This window comes from Oryx dammah, unplaced genomic scaffold (genome assembly GCF_014754425.2).
Source record: "Oryx dammah isolate SB20612 unplaced genomic scaffold, SCBI_Odam_1.1 HiC_scaffold_2, whole genome shotgun sequence".
NCBI lineage: Eukaryota > Metazoa > Chordata > Mammalia > Artiodactyla > Bovidae > Oryx > Oryx dammah.
The window spans coordinates 29,303,430-29,322,860 of NW_024070186.1; the positions used below are offsets into that span (position 1 = coordinate 29,303,430).

General features: G+C 40.1%; 1 protein-coding gene across 2 annotated transcripts in view; it reads left to right on the forward strand.

Moving 5' to 3' along the window:
* Positions 1–376: 376 nt before the first annotated feature.
* The window catches only part of SLC25A36 (solute carrier family 25 member 36), a 34,871-nt gene continuing 15,816 nt past the window's right edge, over positions 377–19,431 (forward strand). The window contains exons 1-3 of one of the 2 annotated variants that reach the window (XM_040233866.1): positions 377–672; positions 12,998–13,162; positions 17,895–17,972. In XM_040233866.1, the coding sequence (XP_040089800.1) occupies positions 632–672; positions 12,998–13,162; positions 17,895–17,972 (284 nt within the window). In that variant the 5' untranslated portion in view covers positions 377–631. The remainder of the gene's footprint in view (positions 673–12,997; positions 13,163–17,894; positions 17,973–19,431) is intronic. The other variant, XR_005719791.1, reaches the window with a different exon arrangement.

Genomic DNA, 19,431 nt, shown 5'->3' on the forward strand with positions numbered 1-19,431 from the left:
ATTTTGTTGTGAATGTAAAACAGCTCTTAAAAAAAAAAAAAAAAACAGTAGTCCTTAAATCAAATCAGAGATTAGGCCGGCTCGCACCCCGACTCCGCTTGCCTACCAGGAACCCAGACCCGGAGCCGGGGGATCGAAGAGCTAGAATCCGCTAGGCTGCTCGGGTGGAGACCGCGCAGAGCGCAGCCCTCCGGACAAACGCTCGAGGTGCGAGGACACCGTGACCTACTATCCTCCGTGCACGCGCTCTGGCCCCGCCTCCCGGCCCCTTTCATTGAGAAACGCCTTAGCGATCACGTGAAAGAGGCATGCCGGCTGCGTGACGTCATGCAGCGCGGACCAATGGTAGCTTCTGTTTATGTCTGGGGGGGGGTGGTCGGAATATTCATCCCCACTTCGCCGTCGCCGCGGTGCCCTCTAGCGCGGGTGGTGAGCGCCGAGCCAGAGCGGGAGGCGGCCCGGCTGCAGCGCTTCGGGGAGGGCCGCGCCGGCCCCTTCTGCAGGTCTCCGTCAGCTCCCCTCGCCGTCACTGGGGCGCCGTGCTGCTCCAGGCCGGGGCGGAAGCTGCGGCCTTCGCGGGCGGCCGGATCCGCGTCCCGCCTCAGCGCCCGGAGGACATGCGGGAGAGAGAATGAGCCAGAGGGACACGCTGGTGCATCTGTTTGCCGGAGGGTACGTTGCAGCCGGGGCTTGCGGACGGTGGTCGAGGGCTCCGGGCTGAGGCCGAGGGCCGTGGCCTGAGACGCGTGCTAGAAGGGAGAGGGGGATGCGGCCCGGAAGCGCAGGGGTGAGGGGACTGGAGCTGGGAGCCGAAGAAGCCCAGAGGGCTGAGGCCCAGGCGGGGAGGGTGGGAGGGCGAAGCTGGCTGGACGTCAGGCTTTGGGCCCGCGGAGCCGGAGCGAGGCCTGGGGAGTGGCTGGCGGCGCTGGGGTCCACGTAGGCCCAGTCCACGCGCCGTGGCCTAGCGGGCGTCGGGGATGCGCGGCCGCGGGAGGACAGTAGCTGCAGGCCTCACGTAGGTTGTCCGGCCTGGTCGGGGGCGGAAAGTGCGGAGGCCGAGGACAAAATGGGCGCCGCACCTCCTTCTTCTTCCCTCCCTGGCGCGCGGGCTGCGGCGGGGCCTCACGTAGCTCACGCCCCTCCTCGGACCTCGCGCGGCTGATTTGCGGCTGATTTCCGGGCCCTAGTCAGTCCCGGTGAGTCGTCCTGGGGCTTCCGGCTCCAGCGGGAAAGCTTTGGGGTTCGGTTGCTCGCAGTAGCTGTATGTTTCTAGCTCAGAAAATTTCCTTCCTGAGCTTTTCCAGGTTGCGAGGTGCTGTCTCAAAGCGACAGTGCGTCCGCTGTCATTCTTTTCCTGAAAATCAACCCTCTTGCACATCCGCCGCTTTTCGTCCGCTTAAAGAAGAAAAGTAGGGGTAGGGAAGAGGTTAGAAGCTTTGACAATAGTTAACTGTTTGTACAAGGTTAAGACTAAAAGTCTTAGCTCCCTGTTTGCCAGCCTGAGTGCTACAGATATTTTGTTCAGCCAACTTAGTCTCCTTTTTTAGGTTGTTCTTTCCAAATTTGGAGAGGCATAGCAATTTTAAATTTAGGAGTGACTTCTTTTCTGCAGGGTCATAAAGAGTCTTATCAAAAATGGATACGACGAATTATGCTGAGGTTCTTTTCTGCCTTTGTGACCATATAAAGTCGCATCCCCTCAAAGCATGCAGTTTGTTTCTGAATCAGCTACTTTAAGAATCTTAAAGTAATACATACGCGGTTCTGTTCACAGTGGCTTCATTGGAGTTAGACGTGTGGACTCTATTGCCAGTGATGACCATGCTTTCCTTAGCTTAGCACATTGACTCAACAAATACTGCACACCACTTGTGGACCAGGCACTGTTCTGACATTAAAGTACTTTTCATTTAGTTTGTGAGACTCAGTTTTGGCAGGGTTTGCTTTCTATATTATATGTTTACCAGTAATCTTGGCAAATTAAATCATTTTGAAACCCATTAGCCATGTAGGTATTCTTGTAAAGATGTCTTGTTGTGCAAATAATTGGGTTCCCTTCTGTAATTAGATTATAAGGTAATTCTTGAAAGTTAGACACACATCTACTTCTGGCCACTATTTTAATCTGAGTGAGAAATGGACAAACTCTTTGATCTCAGTTGCTTTATCTCTAAAATGAGGATATTGAGACGGTTTCTAAGGCCCTGTTCTAGGTCCTAAAATTTTTGTTGCCCTACATACTGTCAAGTTTTGTTTAAAATGTTCTCAGTCACATCCGACTCTTTGTGAACCTATGGACTGTAGCCCTCCAGGCTCCTCTGTCCATGGGATTTTCCAGGCAAGAATACTGGAGTGGGTTGCCATTTCTTTCTCAAGGGGATTTTCCCCACCCAGGGATTGACCCCCTCATCTCCTGCCTTGTCAGGCAGATTCTTAACCACCGAGTCACCTGGGAAGTCTTGTTAAAAATAGGGCATATTTATTTGCAATGTTAGCTTGATTGCACTAACTTCCCAATTTGGGAGCCCCTCTACCCCTCCATACTCCAGTATTTTGGCCTGGAGAATTCCATAGTCTCTATAGTCCATGGGGGTCACAAAGAGTCGGACACAACTAAGCAGCTTTGACTTTTCAGTAGCCCCCGTAAAAGAACTTAGCGTGTGCAGGTTATTTAGAGTCTTAAATGAAGTACTTGTTTATAGTACCTGACATAAGATAGATGCTCAGCCTTATAAATTCTTCCTTTGCATCCTGTCTCCATTATATGTAGTTGCATAAGTTATTTCAGTAAAATTTGGCTTATCTTTCTTAGAGAAACATTAGAACTAGGAACGATGATGGTAAAGATCATCTGACTTAGCTCCTTCAAACTATGGGGAAATACCAAGATATAAAAAACGTGCTTATCCAACATCAAACAACTTTTCATACATGTTGAGTGAGAGGTAAATAATCTCTAAGGAACCTTCCAGCTCTGTCTTAAATGAAATCAATGCTGTGGAATGTTCTGAAAATCTGTATGCTAACCATTGTAGAAACGCAAATTGACTTGTGGGGAACATTGTTCTTCATTGAAGATGTCTGGGTGGTTCACCTGGTAAACAGTCTGCCTGCCGTTGCAGGAAACATGTTCCATCCCTGGGTAGGGATGATCCCCTGGAGAAGGAAATGGCAACCTTCTCCAGGGTTCTTACCTGGACAATCCCGTGAACGGGGGAGCCTAGTGGTCTACAGTCCCTAGGGTGGCAAGTTGGACACAACTGAGCATGCACACACACAGTATATCTCAAGTTGTGCATTTAGGCAATCATTTCTTGGACGTTCTTTATAGAAAATTAGATTTCATTTTTTTATCATGAAAGAATTATGCAAATTAAGAGTTAGGGAAACTTACTTTTTACTTTAATAATAACCAGATAGAGAAGAGGAATTCTTTTTATTAGCTGTTGTGCAAGAACCAAAAACTTTTCAGTCACATCTAATCATTAGACAAAAATCATTTTAAGATAGAGCCTTTGAATTGTTTTCTTGATGATTATAATAGTACTTATTCAAATATGTGTTTGCATCTCAGATTTTTAGGAGCCTTGAAGTGATATTATTAAATCAGAAAATTTTGAAACATTCTAGCATTGGAGAAGGAAATGGCAATCCACTCCAGTATTCTTGCCTGGAGAATCCCAGGGACAGGAGCCTGGTGGGCTGCCATCTATGGGGTCGCACAGAGTCGGACGCGACTGACGTGACTTAGCAGCAGCAGCGCTGGACCTTGGGTCTGAGTGACAGCCTCACATGTGTAACTCGTGCTTTCTTTAACACACCCTTTGGTCCCATTAAGTCTTTGTCAGGGTTAATATTCAGAGCAAGGTCATCGGTTAGCTTGATTGTATTAACGGAGGCCGCTCATGACAGCCTGCAAAAAGGATGTAAATACAATTTTATTTTAACTATACTTCTAATAACTGTTCACATATGAAGATTTAAGCAGTATGTTTTTACATTCTTTGATAGATCCACGTTGTTTACTTGTGTGGCAGTTCGGGGGTTTTTTCTGTTTGAGAGAGATTGCCACAAACAGGAGGAATAAATCTCCAACTTAGGTGGATGAGTTTTTTTTCCTGTGTAGCTCCTGTGACACTGAGAACTTAAAACATACAGTGGGCAATCTCAGGCTATCTAAGATTGTTTATTTTTATATCCTGGAATTAACCCAGTCATTTATTAAACCATTTATTTTTCATTTATTCAGTAAGAATCTCTAGTGGGTGTCAGATATCTTGTTTCTGCAGAAATTTTGTCATAATATTTGTTAAATGATTTCACCTGTTTCCTTGTAAGATCTGGGCAGAAGCAGAATACTTAAAAGTATAATGAATGTGGTTTATATACAGTTTACTTTGTCTACATTTTTGCTTAGCCTATTTTCATGATTTTTACAACTTTTTCTCCTTAAAAATACATTCTTTAATTCTGCCTAATAGATTGTAAGACTAAGGTAAGTTGCTTATCCTGATGTAGAATATTCTTGAAGAAACTTACATTCCTGTAAGGAGATTATTGTGGTATAGCATTGTAGGTCAGGAACCCCTGAGAGTTCCCAAGAACTTTTGGTGGTCTGAGATGTTAAAGCTCTTCTCATAAAAATATTAACACATTATTGCCTTTTCACTGTTGATGTTTGGACCGCTGGTGCAAAAGCAATGATGCCTTAGCATGTTTCAAGGCAGCTCCCCAGACTGTGCCAGTAGTCACTAGCACTTGCACTTTAAAAACACAGGTTCACTTAAGAATGTTTTTGAAACAGTAAAAATTAGTTTCAAATCTTGACCCTTGTGTATACAACTTCATTTTATATTCTGCGTGAGAAAATGGGAAACACGAATAAAGTAGTTCTGCAATTGTTGCAGCCTCAAATTGAACTAGCCTCTTTTTTCATGAGACCCACTCAACTGTGACTATTCAGACTTGAATATTTGGCAAATACTTTCTCAAAAAAAATGAAAGAAGTGGGCCTGTTGCTTTGAAGAAAACCACTGGTAGCATTTGTTGCCATGTGATAAAATCTGAGATTTTAAACACTAATTGGAACTTTTGAAATCTTGAATAGATAGGGAATGTAATTTTTAAGATATTGTATAATAAAATGTATCAGCATTTGAAAGACCTGTATAATCTAGTGAACCAGTATTTTTCAAATGACCAGTGCATGATGTTATAGAATAATACATAGGTAAAGGAATCAACATAATGCAATGGGTTTTAATGTAACAAAGTGAAAGTTTATTGGTGTAGTCCAGATTCCATATTGCAGCTAAGTTCAAGAGCCTACCACATGTCCAGTTTTAATGTAATATTGAAAAATGCCCACAATTATCTGAAAAGGGGGGATTGAATTGTTATGCTCAGTAAATTATATCATTAATTAAGGTTTCAGCGCCATGGTTGAGGAAAAAATTGGAGCAGGATAAAAGGGAATAATGGGGGTTGGGGAACACTGTAGTTCCAAGTAGGGAGTCTTGGTAGAGTCCTAACTGAGAAGGTGACTTTTGAACAAAGACCTGGAGAGGAGAGAGTTAACTATTTAGGTAGACCAGGCAGTGAAAAGGCCCTTGGGTGAATATAGTCAGAGTAATAGAGCCATATTAGGCCATTCGGCTTTTTTTCCTGAAATGGGAAGAGTCACTGCGGGAGTTTCCAAGGCTAACTCTGGTTGCCATGCATAGAGTAGACTGTACATAGGGCAAGGCCAGAGGTGAGGAAATGATTCGGCTATTGAAATAATCAAAATGAGAGGCAACGTTTCTTCAAAGAAGGTTGTAATCTATGTAACGTGAAGCAAAAGTAGTAACTGCAAGATTTCTAGTTTGGGCACCTGATGGGGGAAGAAATTATTGTTAATTGAAATGGGCGAGATTGCAGATGGAATAGGGCTGGGGTAGAGGAAGATAAGTATATAGTTCCATTTAAGACGTAAGTTTGAACAGGGTACATGTATTAGGTGAGCCCAGAAAGGAGGTCTGGACTAGAAACACACATTTAGTAATTAATGGTATATAGGTGGTAACATGAGCTTACTTGATGTCACTAAGGGAGTAAACATAGGGCAAAAAAGAGGACCTCTGGAAATTTCAGCAAAACAGATCAGAACAAGAGGAACCAGCAAAGAAGACCACAAAAATGTGCTCTGAAAGTCAAATGAAGAAACAAATATATACAGTATTAGGAAAGAGTGGCTGGTTAGTTGTCCCATGTCACTGTCTGTTAAGATGAGATCGGAGAGTTCGTCATTATTGAATTTAACAGTTGTGGAGCCCTTTGGTTACTGTGATTAGCAGTTTTCAAGGCAGTGGAAATCTGCCTTGAGGAGTGGAAATCTGATGGAAGTGGGAGAGAAATTAGACAGTAAATGGAATTTTGACATTTGTTGCTGGGGAGAGCAAAGAAACAGCAATAATGGGGGGAGGAAGTTGTTATTTTTACTAAACCTATCTCATACCCTCAGTATATTTTGCTTCTATAGTGAATTTTAATCCTGATACCAGTTTTTCCATGTTTATCTAAGTTGTTGGTTAATGTCTTTTTTTTTTTCAGTATTATTAGTGCTTTGATTTTGCTTTAGCATTTTGAAAAAGCCTAGCTTGTTAGTTTTTTTCCTGCATGAGAAATACTACAGATACCCACCCCCACCAAGTACCATTATTCTCAACCACATCTCACATGTGTCTGACTTTTCATAAGTTATTCTGTCAAGTATATAGGATATGTCTTTGATTCTTCAAGAATTTGTATCTTGCTCAAATTTTAAAGCTTCAGACTAAGTACCTCTACAAATACATTATCAGAAAAAACAATTTTCAGTAAGACTTCCTAAACATGGTTTTTCTACAGTTTCAAAGACAGGCTACATTTTTGTGATTGCAAAATTCTGACATTTTAATGAGTCTCTTTTCTTAGAGGTATTTCTTACTTTGACTAATGTCCTAATTAGGAAATTACAAGGGAGTGTTACCTGCAACAGAGAGATAACAAAATATTTTAACCTATTCACTTTGCTTTGCAAAGCTAAACACTGCAGTTGTTTGACAAAATAGGTTTGCTTAATGTTAACAAATGTATTTCTAAAGTACCTATGATATATATGTACATAGATACAAATATATGTGTGTGTACACATCAATATTGTGGACCCAAGCAGAATAGACTTTGTTGATTTATGAATTACCTTGCCTAGTAAAAACAAGTGTCCTGATCCATACATGCTCAAAAGGTCAAAATCAAAGATGTGTGTGCAACAACCACAGTCTTAAATCCCATTGGTTTTACATGACCCATCCTTTCTTTGGGGCTTCCCTGGTGCCTCAGACAGTAAAGCATCTGCCTGCAGTACAGGAGACCTGGGTTCGATCCCTGAGTTGGAATGATCCCCTAGAGAAGGGAATGGCAACCCACTGTAATAATCTTGCCTGGAGAATTACGTGGACACAGAAGCCTGGTAGGCTGCAGTCCATTGAAAGAGTCAGAAACAATTGAGCAACTAACACTTTCACTTTTCATCGTTTCCTAAGCAGAAACTTGGGGCACCAATTAGGTTCCTCCACAGATATGTCTAGTAAAAGTCTCTGAACCCAGAGAAACCGAATCTAGTGGTTCAGGCCCTTGAGGCTATCCTGATGATGGCGTTCTGCATATGCACCGACCCTAAGGATTTATGACTCTTGGCATCTTGGCTGAAACTGATATGCTTGTTACTCATGTTAGTGAATAATTTCTTTTTCCCTTTCCCTATCTTTCCCCAACCTCTCAAGTTTCTGATTCCTGTGTTGCTGTAACTTGGGTGTAGGAGAGTACCTGTTTTCCCAGATTTTTTTCTGTTTTGTTTTTTAACCAGTTTCTTGGTTACATTGTGCCTAGCTTCAAGGGGGGGAAAATTCCGTTCTAAGCAGTTTTTAACCTCTGCTTTACTCTCAAGGGATCTGTACGCCCTTGAGTAGTTAGAATGTCTGACATGTCAAAATTTTTGTCTTCATTATATACTATAAACAAGTAGAAGTGACATTAGAAAGTTCTGAGACATTTACACTACCAAATTACCATAGGCTAAAAATGTGTCTACAATCCAGTTAATTCCTGGGTTGACTTGATTTACTTATTGTATAATTTCTCAAACATCATGAAAATAGAATAGTTTTAAGTGTCTTGTAAAGATGTTTATTGATAACCATATTAAACAGTTTTTAAATATTCTCTAAAATCAGTTCATAGTTACATGGTAAGCTCTCACCAAGCAGCCTTGGCCTCATATCTTTTAAAGGTGTGACATTTGCCTTTGAAACTTTAAAATGTGCATTGATCCAAGTATTCGTAGTTCTACTAAGAGAATGTAATTGAAGTGGTTTTGTTTTGTTTTTTTTTTTTTTTTTTTTTGAAGTTTTTTAACCTGGATATAACAAATGTATAGTGGCTGCTACTGCTAAGTCGCTTCAGTCGTGTCTGACTCTCAGCGACCCCATAGACGGCAGCCCACCAGGCTCCCCTGTCCCTGGGATTCTCCAGGCAAGAACACTGGAGTGGGTTGCCATTTCCTTCTCCGATGCATGAAAGTGAAAGGTGAAAGTGAAGTCGCTCAGTCATGTCTGACTCTTAGCGACCCCATGGACTGCAGCTTACGAAGCTTCTCTGTCCATGGGATTTTCCAGGCAAAAAGAGTACTGGAGTGGGGTACCATTGCCTTCTCCGAAGGTATAGTTACATTTAAGTTTTACTTGATTAGAAACCACCCTTGCTACTTTTTTGATGTTGCAGAATAACTATATGATCTTTTGCTGTCAAAGTTGGCTCTTCTTTCTTTGGAATTGTTTGCTGATTGAACCTTTTAAAGCAAATATTTGAGACACTTTGAATTATAACTTTTAACAGTAAAGCATCCAACTTAGTACTTTCATTAGAAGCAAATTACATTGGTGACACCTTGCAATCTTAACTCAATGGCCACATCACTGAATCACAGGGACTCAGCACCAGTTAGAAGGTTGGACATGAAATGAGGCTCTGCTTTAAGGCACTGTGGTGGAGATGGTCAGGGGAAATATGAAAGGAAGTTTAGAATGTAGAGCATGTGAGACGTGAAGGTAGTCAGTTATCAAAAGCCTCTGTGTCCCTTTAACTCCCTTTGAACTGATGCTTGTCCTCCAAAACCACAGGAGCATGCTTGATGTGTTAAATTCTAAGAATTAGAGCAGAGGTGAGTGTGGTCGGAGCAGAGTGAGAAGGGAAATGGATGAGATTGTGTAAGGTCTTATAGATCATTGTGAGGACTTTGGCTTTTTGTCTGAATGACATAGGAAGTCTTTGAAAAGACTTGATCTGACTTAAGATTTCAATGCTGTCACTTTAGAGTATACATCAGAGGGAGTGGATTAAGGGTAGAAGCAGAGAGACACTATTTAGAAGGTTGCTCCAGTAACCTTAGTACAATATTGTGGCTTAGACCAGGTTGGAAATGGTGAGAGGTAGGTCATGATTCAAAATTTATTGTGGAGTTCTGAGTCAAAGACATTTGCACAAACACACCATTTTTCATGGAGTTCATTGAGTCCCAGAAATGTCAACCACATTCTCCAGTTAAAAACGCTTGCTGTTTTTAAAGGATATTTACTGCTAAAAATTTTGATTAAAAAGTTATTTGAAAATAAAGATGTAAACATGAGGTTTTTAAAAAAAGCTGCTGAAAGATCATGAAAACCAACGTTTCCCTGCCGCCTTACCCCATGTCTCCCTCCCAGTGGGAACTTCTTATTTTATCTGTTTAATCATTAGGTTTAGAATTCTAGAATAACTTAGCTTCTGCAGTTGCTGAGAAATCTGATGCTATTATGGCTTCTTTATGTATGTGATCTCTTGTTCTTTCTAGAAGTCTCTGCTTCTACCTTTGCCCCACTCCCAATGTATACTCAGTATTTTGAGGGATTGTAGTATTGTAACTTGACATGAGTTTCTTGGATCCATTGTACCTGTTAAACCTGAACTCAGAGTTTGAGTTCATGTTCTTCAGAGAATTAGGCTTCTTCCCCTGGAAATAGTTTTACCCACTGTAGGTGGGAGAGGGAGAGAATACAACGTGGATATCCCACTTTGCTTCATTACCTGTCAGCGTTCAATTCTTTGCCTTATCTCCATCTTGAGTACTTGGTGCTCTTGGTCTTTAGACCTCTACGGGGTCTCAGCAGGGCAAAAATGTTACTGCTGCTGCTGCTCTGTCGCTTTAGTTGTGTCCAACTGTGTGACCCCAGAGATGGCCTCCTACCAGGCTCCTCTGTCCCTGGGATTCTCCAGGCAAGAACACTGGAGTGGATTGCCATTTCCTCCTCCAATGCATGAAAGTGAAGTCGCTCAGTCATGTCTGACTCTTAGCAACCTCGTGGACTGCAGTCTACCAGGCTCCTCCGTCCATGGGATTTTCCAGGCAAGAGTACTGGAGTGGGGTGCCATTGCCTTCTCCGAAACTCTTTGGTATTTCCCTCTGCAAGCCTTTCTTCTTTGCCAAGACAGTTAATCCTTTCCATTTGCTTCATTGCTCGAAACCTTTCTCCTGCCTTTGTCCTTGTGGCATTTTCCTTTAGACATTGGGGAGGAGCTAAATCTAATGTAGTTACTCCTGTTTTCACAGAATAGGGATTTTAAATGTTTATCAACAGCAATAGTTTTGTTGTCTACATTGATTAATGATTTCATTGTACAAAATAATTACCTTAAAATAACTTAAAGCAGCATGAGAAACACTGAAGTGTTACTCTTGTACTGCATACCTATTGCATTTTATAATGTACTCCTTCAGGACAGTATAAGTGTTTGTGTGTATACCCACTTACACTTAACCCCAGCTCTATACAGTTTAGATCCTCGTGTGTTTTATTTATTGAGGGTTTTTTTTTTTTTAAGGGATCATACTGTATATGTCTAGTGTGTGATCTGGCCCATTAGTAATAGTTCCGTTAAAAAAAATTTAGTTGCTATTATCAGTAATTGACACTGACAACTTTTTTTTAATTTCTGTAACTTTATTGGGGAAGAAATCAGATACTAGCAGGACTTGGTTGATCACTCATCCATTGATCCATTGCATCGTTTATTTATTCAGTGCTTTATTAAACTGTATTGGAAGATAGATAAATCTACTAATATCTCCAAGCCTCTGAACAACTTAAGTGAAGATTACAAAATGTTTGAGACCCTATTTTGGAAGAGTTGGACGTGACTGAGCAACCAGCAGAACTTCACTTTTCTTTGGAGCACAAAAGGCTGTTTGACTTCCGATTTCCATTCTATGTAGAAGAACAGGTCACTCCTTTGTTGACATGCATAAAATAACATCACATTTTCAATTCTACTGATGCTATAAATTCAACAGTAGTTTTCCAGCCACATCAGTTATGAACATAAAGTATATTATGTAACCTCAAATCTTTTTAACCATGGAAGGCTTAAATAAGAATGGATGCTCTTAGAATAAATCTGCTTCCGTTGATTTGACGACTCAGCATCCATCTCAAAGAGAGATAAGAAAGCCTTCCTCAGTAATCAGTGCAGAGAAACAGAGGAAATCAATAGAATGGGAAAGACTAGAGATCTCTTCAAGAAAATTAGAGATACCAAGGGAACATTTCATGCAAAGATGGGCTCAATAAAGGACAGAAATAGTATGGATCTAACAAAAGCAGAAGATATTAAGAAGAGGTGGCAAGAATACACAGAACTATACAAAAAAGGTCTTCATGACCCAGATAATCACGATGGTGTGATCACTCATCTAGAGCCAGACATCCTGGAACGTGAAGTCAAGTGGGCCTTAGGAAGCATCACTACGAACAAAGCTAGTGGAGGTGATGGAATTCCAGTTGAGCTGTTTCAAATCCTAAAAGATGATGATGCAGAAGGAGCAGTCATCACCATGAAGGATTTTAGTACTTTTCTAGATATAAGGACGTACAAGAATTGGGTTCATAAAATCAGCTCCTGGAAATATCTATCTGAAGACCTGCTCTGCTGGTTTTTCCCCAAGCACAGAGTACCTCATTTCTGCTCTCCACCCTGAACTCCTTTCAGGGGATGTTGAAAATCAGCAGCTGCATGATTTAATCCTTGTAGAGGTAGATGGTAAGGGTCAATTAGTAGGGACAGTAGTAGTCCCTCAAGGTCATAAATTCAACCACACTTTGGGAGGCATTTTATGACCGTTTTGTCCCGTGGTGCTAGGAAGGCATTCGTAGATCTGGCAGAGATGTCATTCATAGGCCGCTCGGTGTGCTGTTAGTTGACTGGGTCTTTTCAGCAGTAACCAAAGGACTCGGTACGACCTGTGTTACTAATCTGTTATGATCCAGGGGGAAGTGTCCTCTTATTTATCTTCCTGTATCTAGCGTTAGGGTCATAACTCATAAAATTATATTTTTGTCAGATACTCAGTCACACATTTGGTAATGTAAGAAACAATAATCTTGTAAAATAGCTAACAGTATTACTAAAATTGTAAGAATTAAACCAAGATCTTGCACTCAGTGCGGCCCAGTATATCCTCAGGTTGTCAAGACTATTTCTTGAGTATTGAAAGATAAGGTAGGAGTTTGAGAAATAGGATATATCTCACATAATTGTCTCAGATTCAACACAAGTAATATCTGGGCAAGGAATACTAAATAAACCCTTATAACAGTATTTAAAGCTGTGATATGATATACTAATTCATTTTAACAATAGCACCCACTGTTTGGATTCTTCAGCTAATTTTTCTTGCTAGGTAGATACTAAACTCTTAGCTTCTAAACGTTTCTGCACAGTCAAATACATGAAACATGTAAGAAATTATTTAGTCTCCTAAATGCAGAAATTGTAGATTTTTGTGCCTTCTTAAAGCCCCAGTTGCTCATTTTATTTCACAGCTCTGTGCATGTGTACTAATTTATGAATTAAGTAGAGTTTTGTTCTTTGTGCTTTCTTGTAGATGTGGTGGTACAGTGGGAGCTATTCTGACATGCCCACTGGAAGTCGTGAAAACGCGGCTGCAGTCGTCTTCTGTGACACTTTATATCTCTGAAGTTCAGCTGAGCACCATGGCTGGCGCCAGTGTGAATCGAGTAGTGTCTCCTGGACCTCTCCATTGTCTAAAGTGAGAGCACAGTATTCACTGGTTTTTGTTGTTGTTGATTTACCTTAATGATAGCCTTGTTGACTTATTTATATTCTGCCATATTTTAAAAAGGTTTTACAGACTTAATGACAGAATTACTCTCACCTGTTCAGTAGAAACAGTGAACATCCCTAATGGAGAGAAAAAGTGAATTGGATAATATAAAACGTATCATTTCCAAATCATGTGCATTTAAAATATTTTTCTACATTTATCCATCCGATCTACTTTCTAAAGATATATTTCAGAAAGATATCAAAATAAACTCATACTTTGTGTTTATTTTGTTTCGGATTATGAATTCTAAAACAGTTTAGTTTTTGAAACGTGATAATGTTAAATACAATTCTTGTCTGTGTGTTTTTAATTTTCAAAGTACTCACACATAAGTACACCCAATTAATGAGATTTTTATACAGCCTAAATATAACCAAGATTTAAAGCAGATTTTAAAATGTAATTTAGTGTTTGGCATTTCTTGGTGGTTTGAAAAAGATGTGTTTTTACATTCTGTCATACTTCATTATATTACAAATTAGATTAGAAATTTCAAAACTGTTGAAAATTGGGGACTTGCCTGGTGGTCTAGTGGCTAAGACTCCATGCACCCAAAGCACAGGCCCCAGGTTTGATCCCTGGTCAGGGAACCAGATCTTCACATGCCATAACTAAGACCCAGTACAGCCAAATAAATAAGTAAATATTTTTTTAAAAAACTATTCCTATTTTACATGTTTAAACTTAAGCATTTAACTGAATGGGCTTCCAAGGTGGCTCAGTGGCAAAGAATCCATCTGCCAATGCAGGAGACGTGGGTTTGATCCCTGGGTTGGGAAGATTCCCTGGAAAAGGAAATAGCAACCCACTCCCATATTCTTGCCTGGGAAATCCCATGGACAGAGGAGTGTGGTGGGCTACAGTCCATGGGGTTGCAAAGAATTGGACACAGCCTAATGACCAAGCACAAGCATGAGTGGGTAACTCAAGGCCTGTGTGTCTCTCTCATCAGCTCTCTTGGGACATAATCTATTTGAACTTAGTTCAATAGTGTTTATTTTGTGGTAGCAAGTAAACCCGTACTTTGTGTTTACTTTCACTGCTAAAAGGTTTCATCACTTTTTTCAAACTTACCTAAGTACTTGAGTAGGCAGAATAAAATTGTTAACAATTTCGGGTTAACATGCCATTTGAAGTGAAAGTGAAGTTGCTCAGTCATGTCTGACTCTTTGCGACCCCATGGACTGTAGCCCACCAGGCTCGTCTGTCCATGGGATTTTCTCCAGGCAAGAATACTGGAGTGGGTTGCCATTTCCTTCTCCAGGGGATCTTCCCAACCCAGGGATTGAACCCAGGTCTCCTGCATTGCAGGCAGATGCTTTAACCTCTGAACCACCAGGGCACATGCCATATTTAGAGATAAATACTTCTATGTGGTTAATGATAATCTTTTAATACCATGATATTGACATTACCACTGACTTCCTCTTCTTAAAATTCTTCCTTTGACCTTTTTGACAGTACTATATTTTTTTTATTTCATTTTTCAGTGGTTTTGCCTTCTCTGACTTTCCTCAGAGGAACTAACAGGAATCCCTCTGGTTTCTGTTTTAATTTCTCAGTTTTCCAGGGACTGTAACTCGTCCCGCTCCTCTGTCCATGGCATTTCCCAGGCAAGAATACTAGAGTGGGTTGCCATTTCCTTCTCCGGAGGATCTTTCCAACCCAGGGACCAAGGCCAAGTCTCTTGCATCATCTGGATTGGCAGGCGGATTCTTTACCATTAGTGCCACCTAGGACTCCCCCATGTGAAAAGTCAGTTTAATGTTTCACCTGCCATCAGTACCCAGATGACTTCCAAGTCTGCATTTTCTTGCCTTAACCTCGCTTCGTATTCCCATTTTTTCGCCTAATCAGTCTGTTTTATGGCTTCTTCCTTTTTTCCCATCATCTCTATTCAGAGATAATTTACATATTATAAGAGCACCCGTTTAAGGTGTATAGTTCGGTTGTCCTTAGCATATATACGGAGTTTGCATTCACAGAGTTGTATATTCACATTACCGCACTCCAAATTCAGAATATACTCATCATCACCACAAAAAGAAACCCTTTCCTGTTAATTAGCAGTCACTCCTGTTTTCTCTTTTTCCTCACCGCCCCCCGCCCTAGGCAACAACTACTAATCTATTTTCTGTCATTAAGGACTTGCATATTCAGGGAATTTTATGTGAATGAGATTATGTAATATGTGGTCTTTTGTGCCTGATTTCTTTCACTCAGCCTGTTTTCAAAGTTCAGCTATGCTGTGGCAAGCATCTTTTTATTGCCAAATGTTCCATTGTGTAGGTATGTACTACATGCATTTATCCACCCATCCGTTGATGAACATTTGCATTGTCTCCCCTTTTGGAGTGTTGTGAATAATGCCATTATAGAAACCTGTTTTCTTGTTCATGTTTTCTCTTTTGGGGGATATATATTGTATTAGGAGTAGAATTGCTGGTCATTTTAACACTTTTACGAACTGCCAAACCATTTTCCAGAATGGATGCATTTTACATTCCCACCACCAATGAATGAGGTTTCTAATTCCTCGCCAAAATATAAAATAAAAATTCTCACCAGCCTTTGTTTTACTCCATCTGTTTTTTTTTTTTCCATCTGTTTTTATGTAACCATCCTAGTGGGTATGAAGTGTTTCATGGCTTCTTAACCAGGAATTTTGGGAATTCCCCCTTAGGTTTTAGGGTCTCATGGATGAACTTCCAGAGATCTATAAATTAGGTTGAAATTGTGTGCAATATTGTGAGTGTTTGCAAATGTTTTTCTATTTTAAAGGACAGTTACCTTTCTTAATTTCTCAAAAGAACTTATCACAGAAGGGAGTAGCAAACACTGAAATTTATTAAATGTGTTCTATAATTTTTCATTCTTAATTCTGCTTCTGTCTATCCTAGTTTTATCTAAAGTGTTCTGTATCATCTATATCAGTCATCTGGCAGCATGGTAAAAATGCAAGCTGCTAAACACTGTCCTGTACCTATTGAATCAGAATACTTTGAGGGTATAATCTAAGAAATTTTCATTTTGAACAAATGCTCCAATAATAATGATAATATTAAGATTTATCAAGTGTTTACTGTAAGCCTGGTACTCTTTTAAGCTCTTTTTTTTTAAATTAACTTGTGCTTCCCAGGTAGTGCTAGTGGTAAAGAACCCGCCTGCCAGTTCAGTGCAAGAGACATGAGATCTGGGTTTGATCCTTGGGATGGGAATGTCCCCTGGAGAAGGGCATGGCAACCCACTCCAGTATTCTTGCCTGGAGAATCCCGTGAACAGACAAGCCCGGAAGGCTACAGTTCATAGCGATGCAGGGTCGAACACAATGGAAGCGACTTAGCACATAGCACACATTCCTCATAGTAACCACCACCCTACCTCCCCCTTGAAAATATTGTTTTCCTGTTTACTGTTGATGAAAAATAAGGATAAGAGAAAGGTCATTACTTTATGTTTCACAACTAGTCAGTTACCAGAATTGGGCCATACATTAAGGCCCCACAATTCAGGCCCTTAATTAAGCATTATGCTCAACTGCCTTTCAAGCAGTCATTCCTAAGCATATAGATGCTTCAGAACCATTGGCCTAGTCTGTTAACTCTGAATTAAAATACCTACGCTTCATCAATCTATGTTTCTTACCCCCAAATCTCATTTAATAACTCACTTCAGAAAGTCTTCTATGACTTGGACATGCCTCTCTGTTCCTCTCCCTGCTGAGCCTGTGTTTAGTATTTTTAATATGGTCTGTTAAATTACTTACTTCAGCCTAATTCTTTTTTCCACAAATGGACAGATTTCTCAGTGGCAGGGTCCTTACCATCTTTTCTTACTTAGTGTGTTTAGTTTTTACACAATAACTATTCAGTATAGTAAATGTTAACTAATTAGAGGGAGAAACAGTAGCAGACTAACCATTTTAGTACCCTGAAGAATGTAAAGTGAAGTTGCTCAGTCGTGTCCGACTCTTTGTGACCCATGGACTGTAGCCCACCAAGCTCCTCCGTCCATGGGATTCTCCAGGCAAGAATACTGGAGTGGGTTGCCGTTTCCTTCTCCAGGGGATCTTCCTGACCCAAGGATTGAACCCAGGTCTCCCACATTGCAGGCAGACGCTTTAACCTCTGCACCACCAGTGTAAGGGTACTAACATTAGTAGATTAATTAGTAAATTACTAGTAGATTAGTACTAACATTAGTAGGTAGATTTTTGCCATTTCACTAAAATGGTTGGATAATATACTGCTGCAATGGGATAGCATTGTTCAGTATCAAGGAAGGGATCTCCAATACTAGGAAGCAACTGCATTTCTAATTGGGAATTGAAGTTGCTGGTAAAGATAGTAAAATGGAGGAGATTAAAGAAAAGAGTAGCATGATCATATGAAAATGTAGAAATCTATATTGACGATTATGTCTCTGAAACTTTCAGGAAAAAATCTAAATGGAGTTTCACTAGTAAATCTATTGTCAATCTTTATTATATGCTTTGTCAAGGAAAGCAGGTTTTCATAAGTGAGGTGAGGAACGCTGACAAGAGCATTTATAACATAGTACAAACAGAGGAGATTTAGACTTTTATATTTTCTGCATAAATAAAGTACCGCACTTTGAAGGACATTCCTTTCTAAATAATATTTTTCTCTTTCAGGGTGATCTTGGAAAAAGAAGGGCCTCGTTCCCTATTTAGAGGATTAGGCCCCAATTTGGTGGGGGTGGCCCCTTCCAGGTAAAAAAATTCATTTAAGTTAATTCAGTTGTGGCAGTCTTCTTGTTTCAAGTTTAATGAGAGGAGATGCTGATGAGAAGACGAAGCACTGTGACAGATTGATACCAGTAACCATCCAAAAGGAGGGGCAGGTCGTGTCGTGGGGGGTGTGAAGGGCCTCAGTTGTCACTGTTATGTATGAGATTGTCATGAAGCAGTCTTTGCACCAAGTTCAAAACAACCAAAAAGGCCTTAATATTTTGTCATTTTTCTCTGATATCTTTTTATCTTAGATTGACTTTTTCCATGATAGAACACAGCAGAGTCCACATTCAGAAAATGTGTACCCAGGTCTCTGTATCCAAACAGTGTAGCAGAACCAGATCCCATTATTTATGGGATTTCAACTTTTTGTGGGCTCTTTCTTTTTAAAACCTGATCCAAAATTCATTCTAATTGTGAGGTCTAAAAAAATGTGTAGCGTAAAGCTTGACACGTCACCTTAAACACATCCCCTCTGACCCAGTGTACCTTTCTACACACAGTTACTCTCTGCCCTGCCCATATGATAAAAGTTTGGTTTAAGGTCTTCCTTTATTTTTTTCTGGCTAATTGTGTACATGAAAAGCACAGTATATATGTTTATTATCATTTATGCAAATTGAATCATATTGAACTATTCACCAAGTTTGTCTTGAAGCTTTTTGCATGAAAATAGCTGAGTTTTTAAACTTTTATAGTATGATTGACCCCCGTATTTGTAAACCTTTAGATTTATTTCCAGATTTTTGCTGTTAAAAACAATGGTTTTGGAAACATAACTGTGCCTTTATCTGTGAGTACTTAAGCAAGTATTTTTCTTTAGGATAGTTACCTAAAAGTAGAATTTCTGGACAGAAGGGCATATGAACATTTAAAGTTAGCAAATAATTGCTCAAATCCCTTCTGAAAAGGCATGCCATCCTTTTATTCTCAAGTAGGGAATTAGTTGCTCTTTATCCACATATTACAAATGTTGGCAACTCTCCGTGTATTTTAATACTTGCCAAATAGATTAGCCATGATTTTTGCTGTTTTAATATGTTTTATATTGGTGCTTTCATGTCCTCTTCCTTGTAACTGTTTTTCATTTGTAGCTCTCTTCTGTGAATTACATATGCATATTCCTTGCCCATTTTCTCATTAGGGTGCTTTTTTTTCTTATTCATATCTAGTAATTCAGTGTTTATTCCTCTTCCTACTTTAATATTGTTCAGTATATCCTTTTTTTTTTTCATGAAAAAGAATATTTCATTTTCAGTTTTATTGACTTTCGTATTTTCTTAAGCACGTTAAAAAAAAACACAGCAGTGAGATTTGCCTTTCCCTTCTTAGACAGAGAATCAGGATTGTTGGAAAATAACAAGATATTTGATACAGCAGCAAGTAACTCAATGCCCAGAAAGCTATAAACAGTGAGGAGGTAGTTGAATGCATAAAG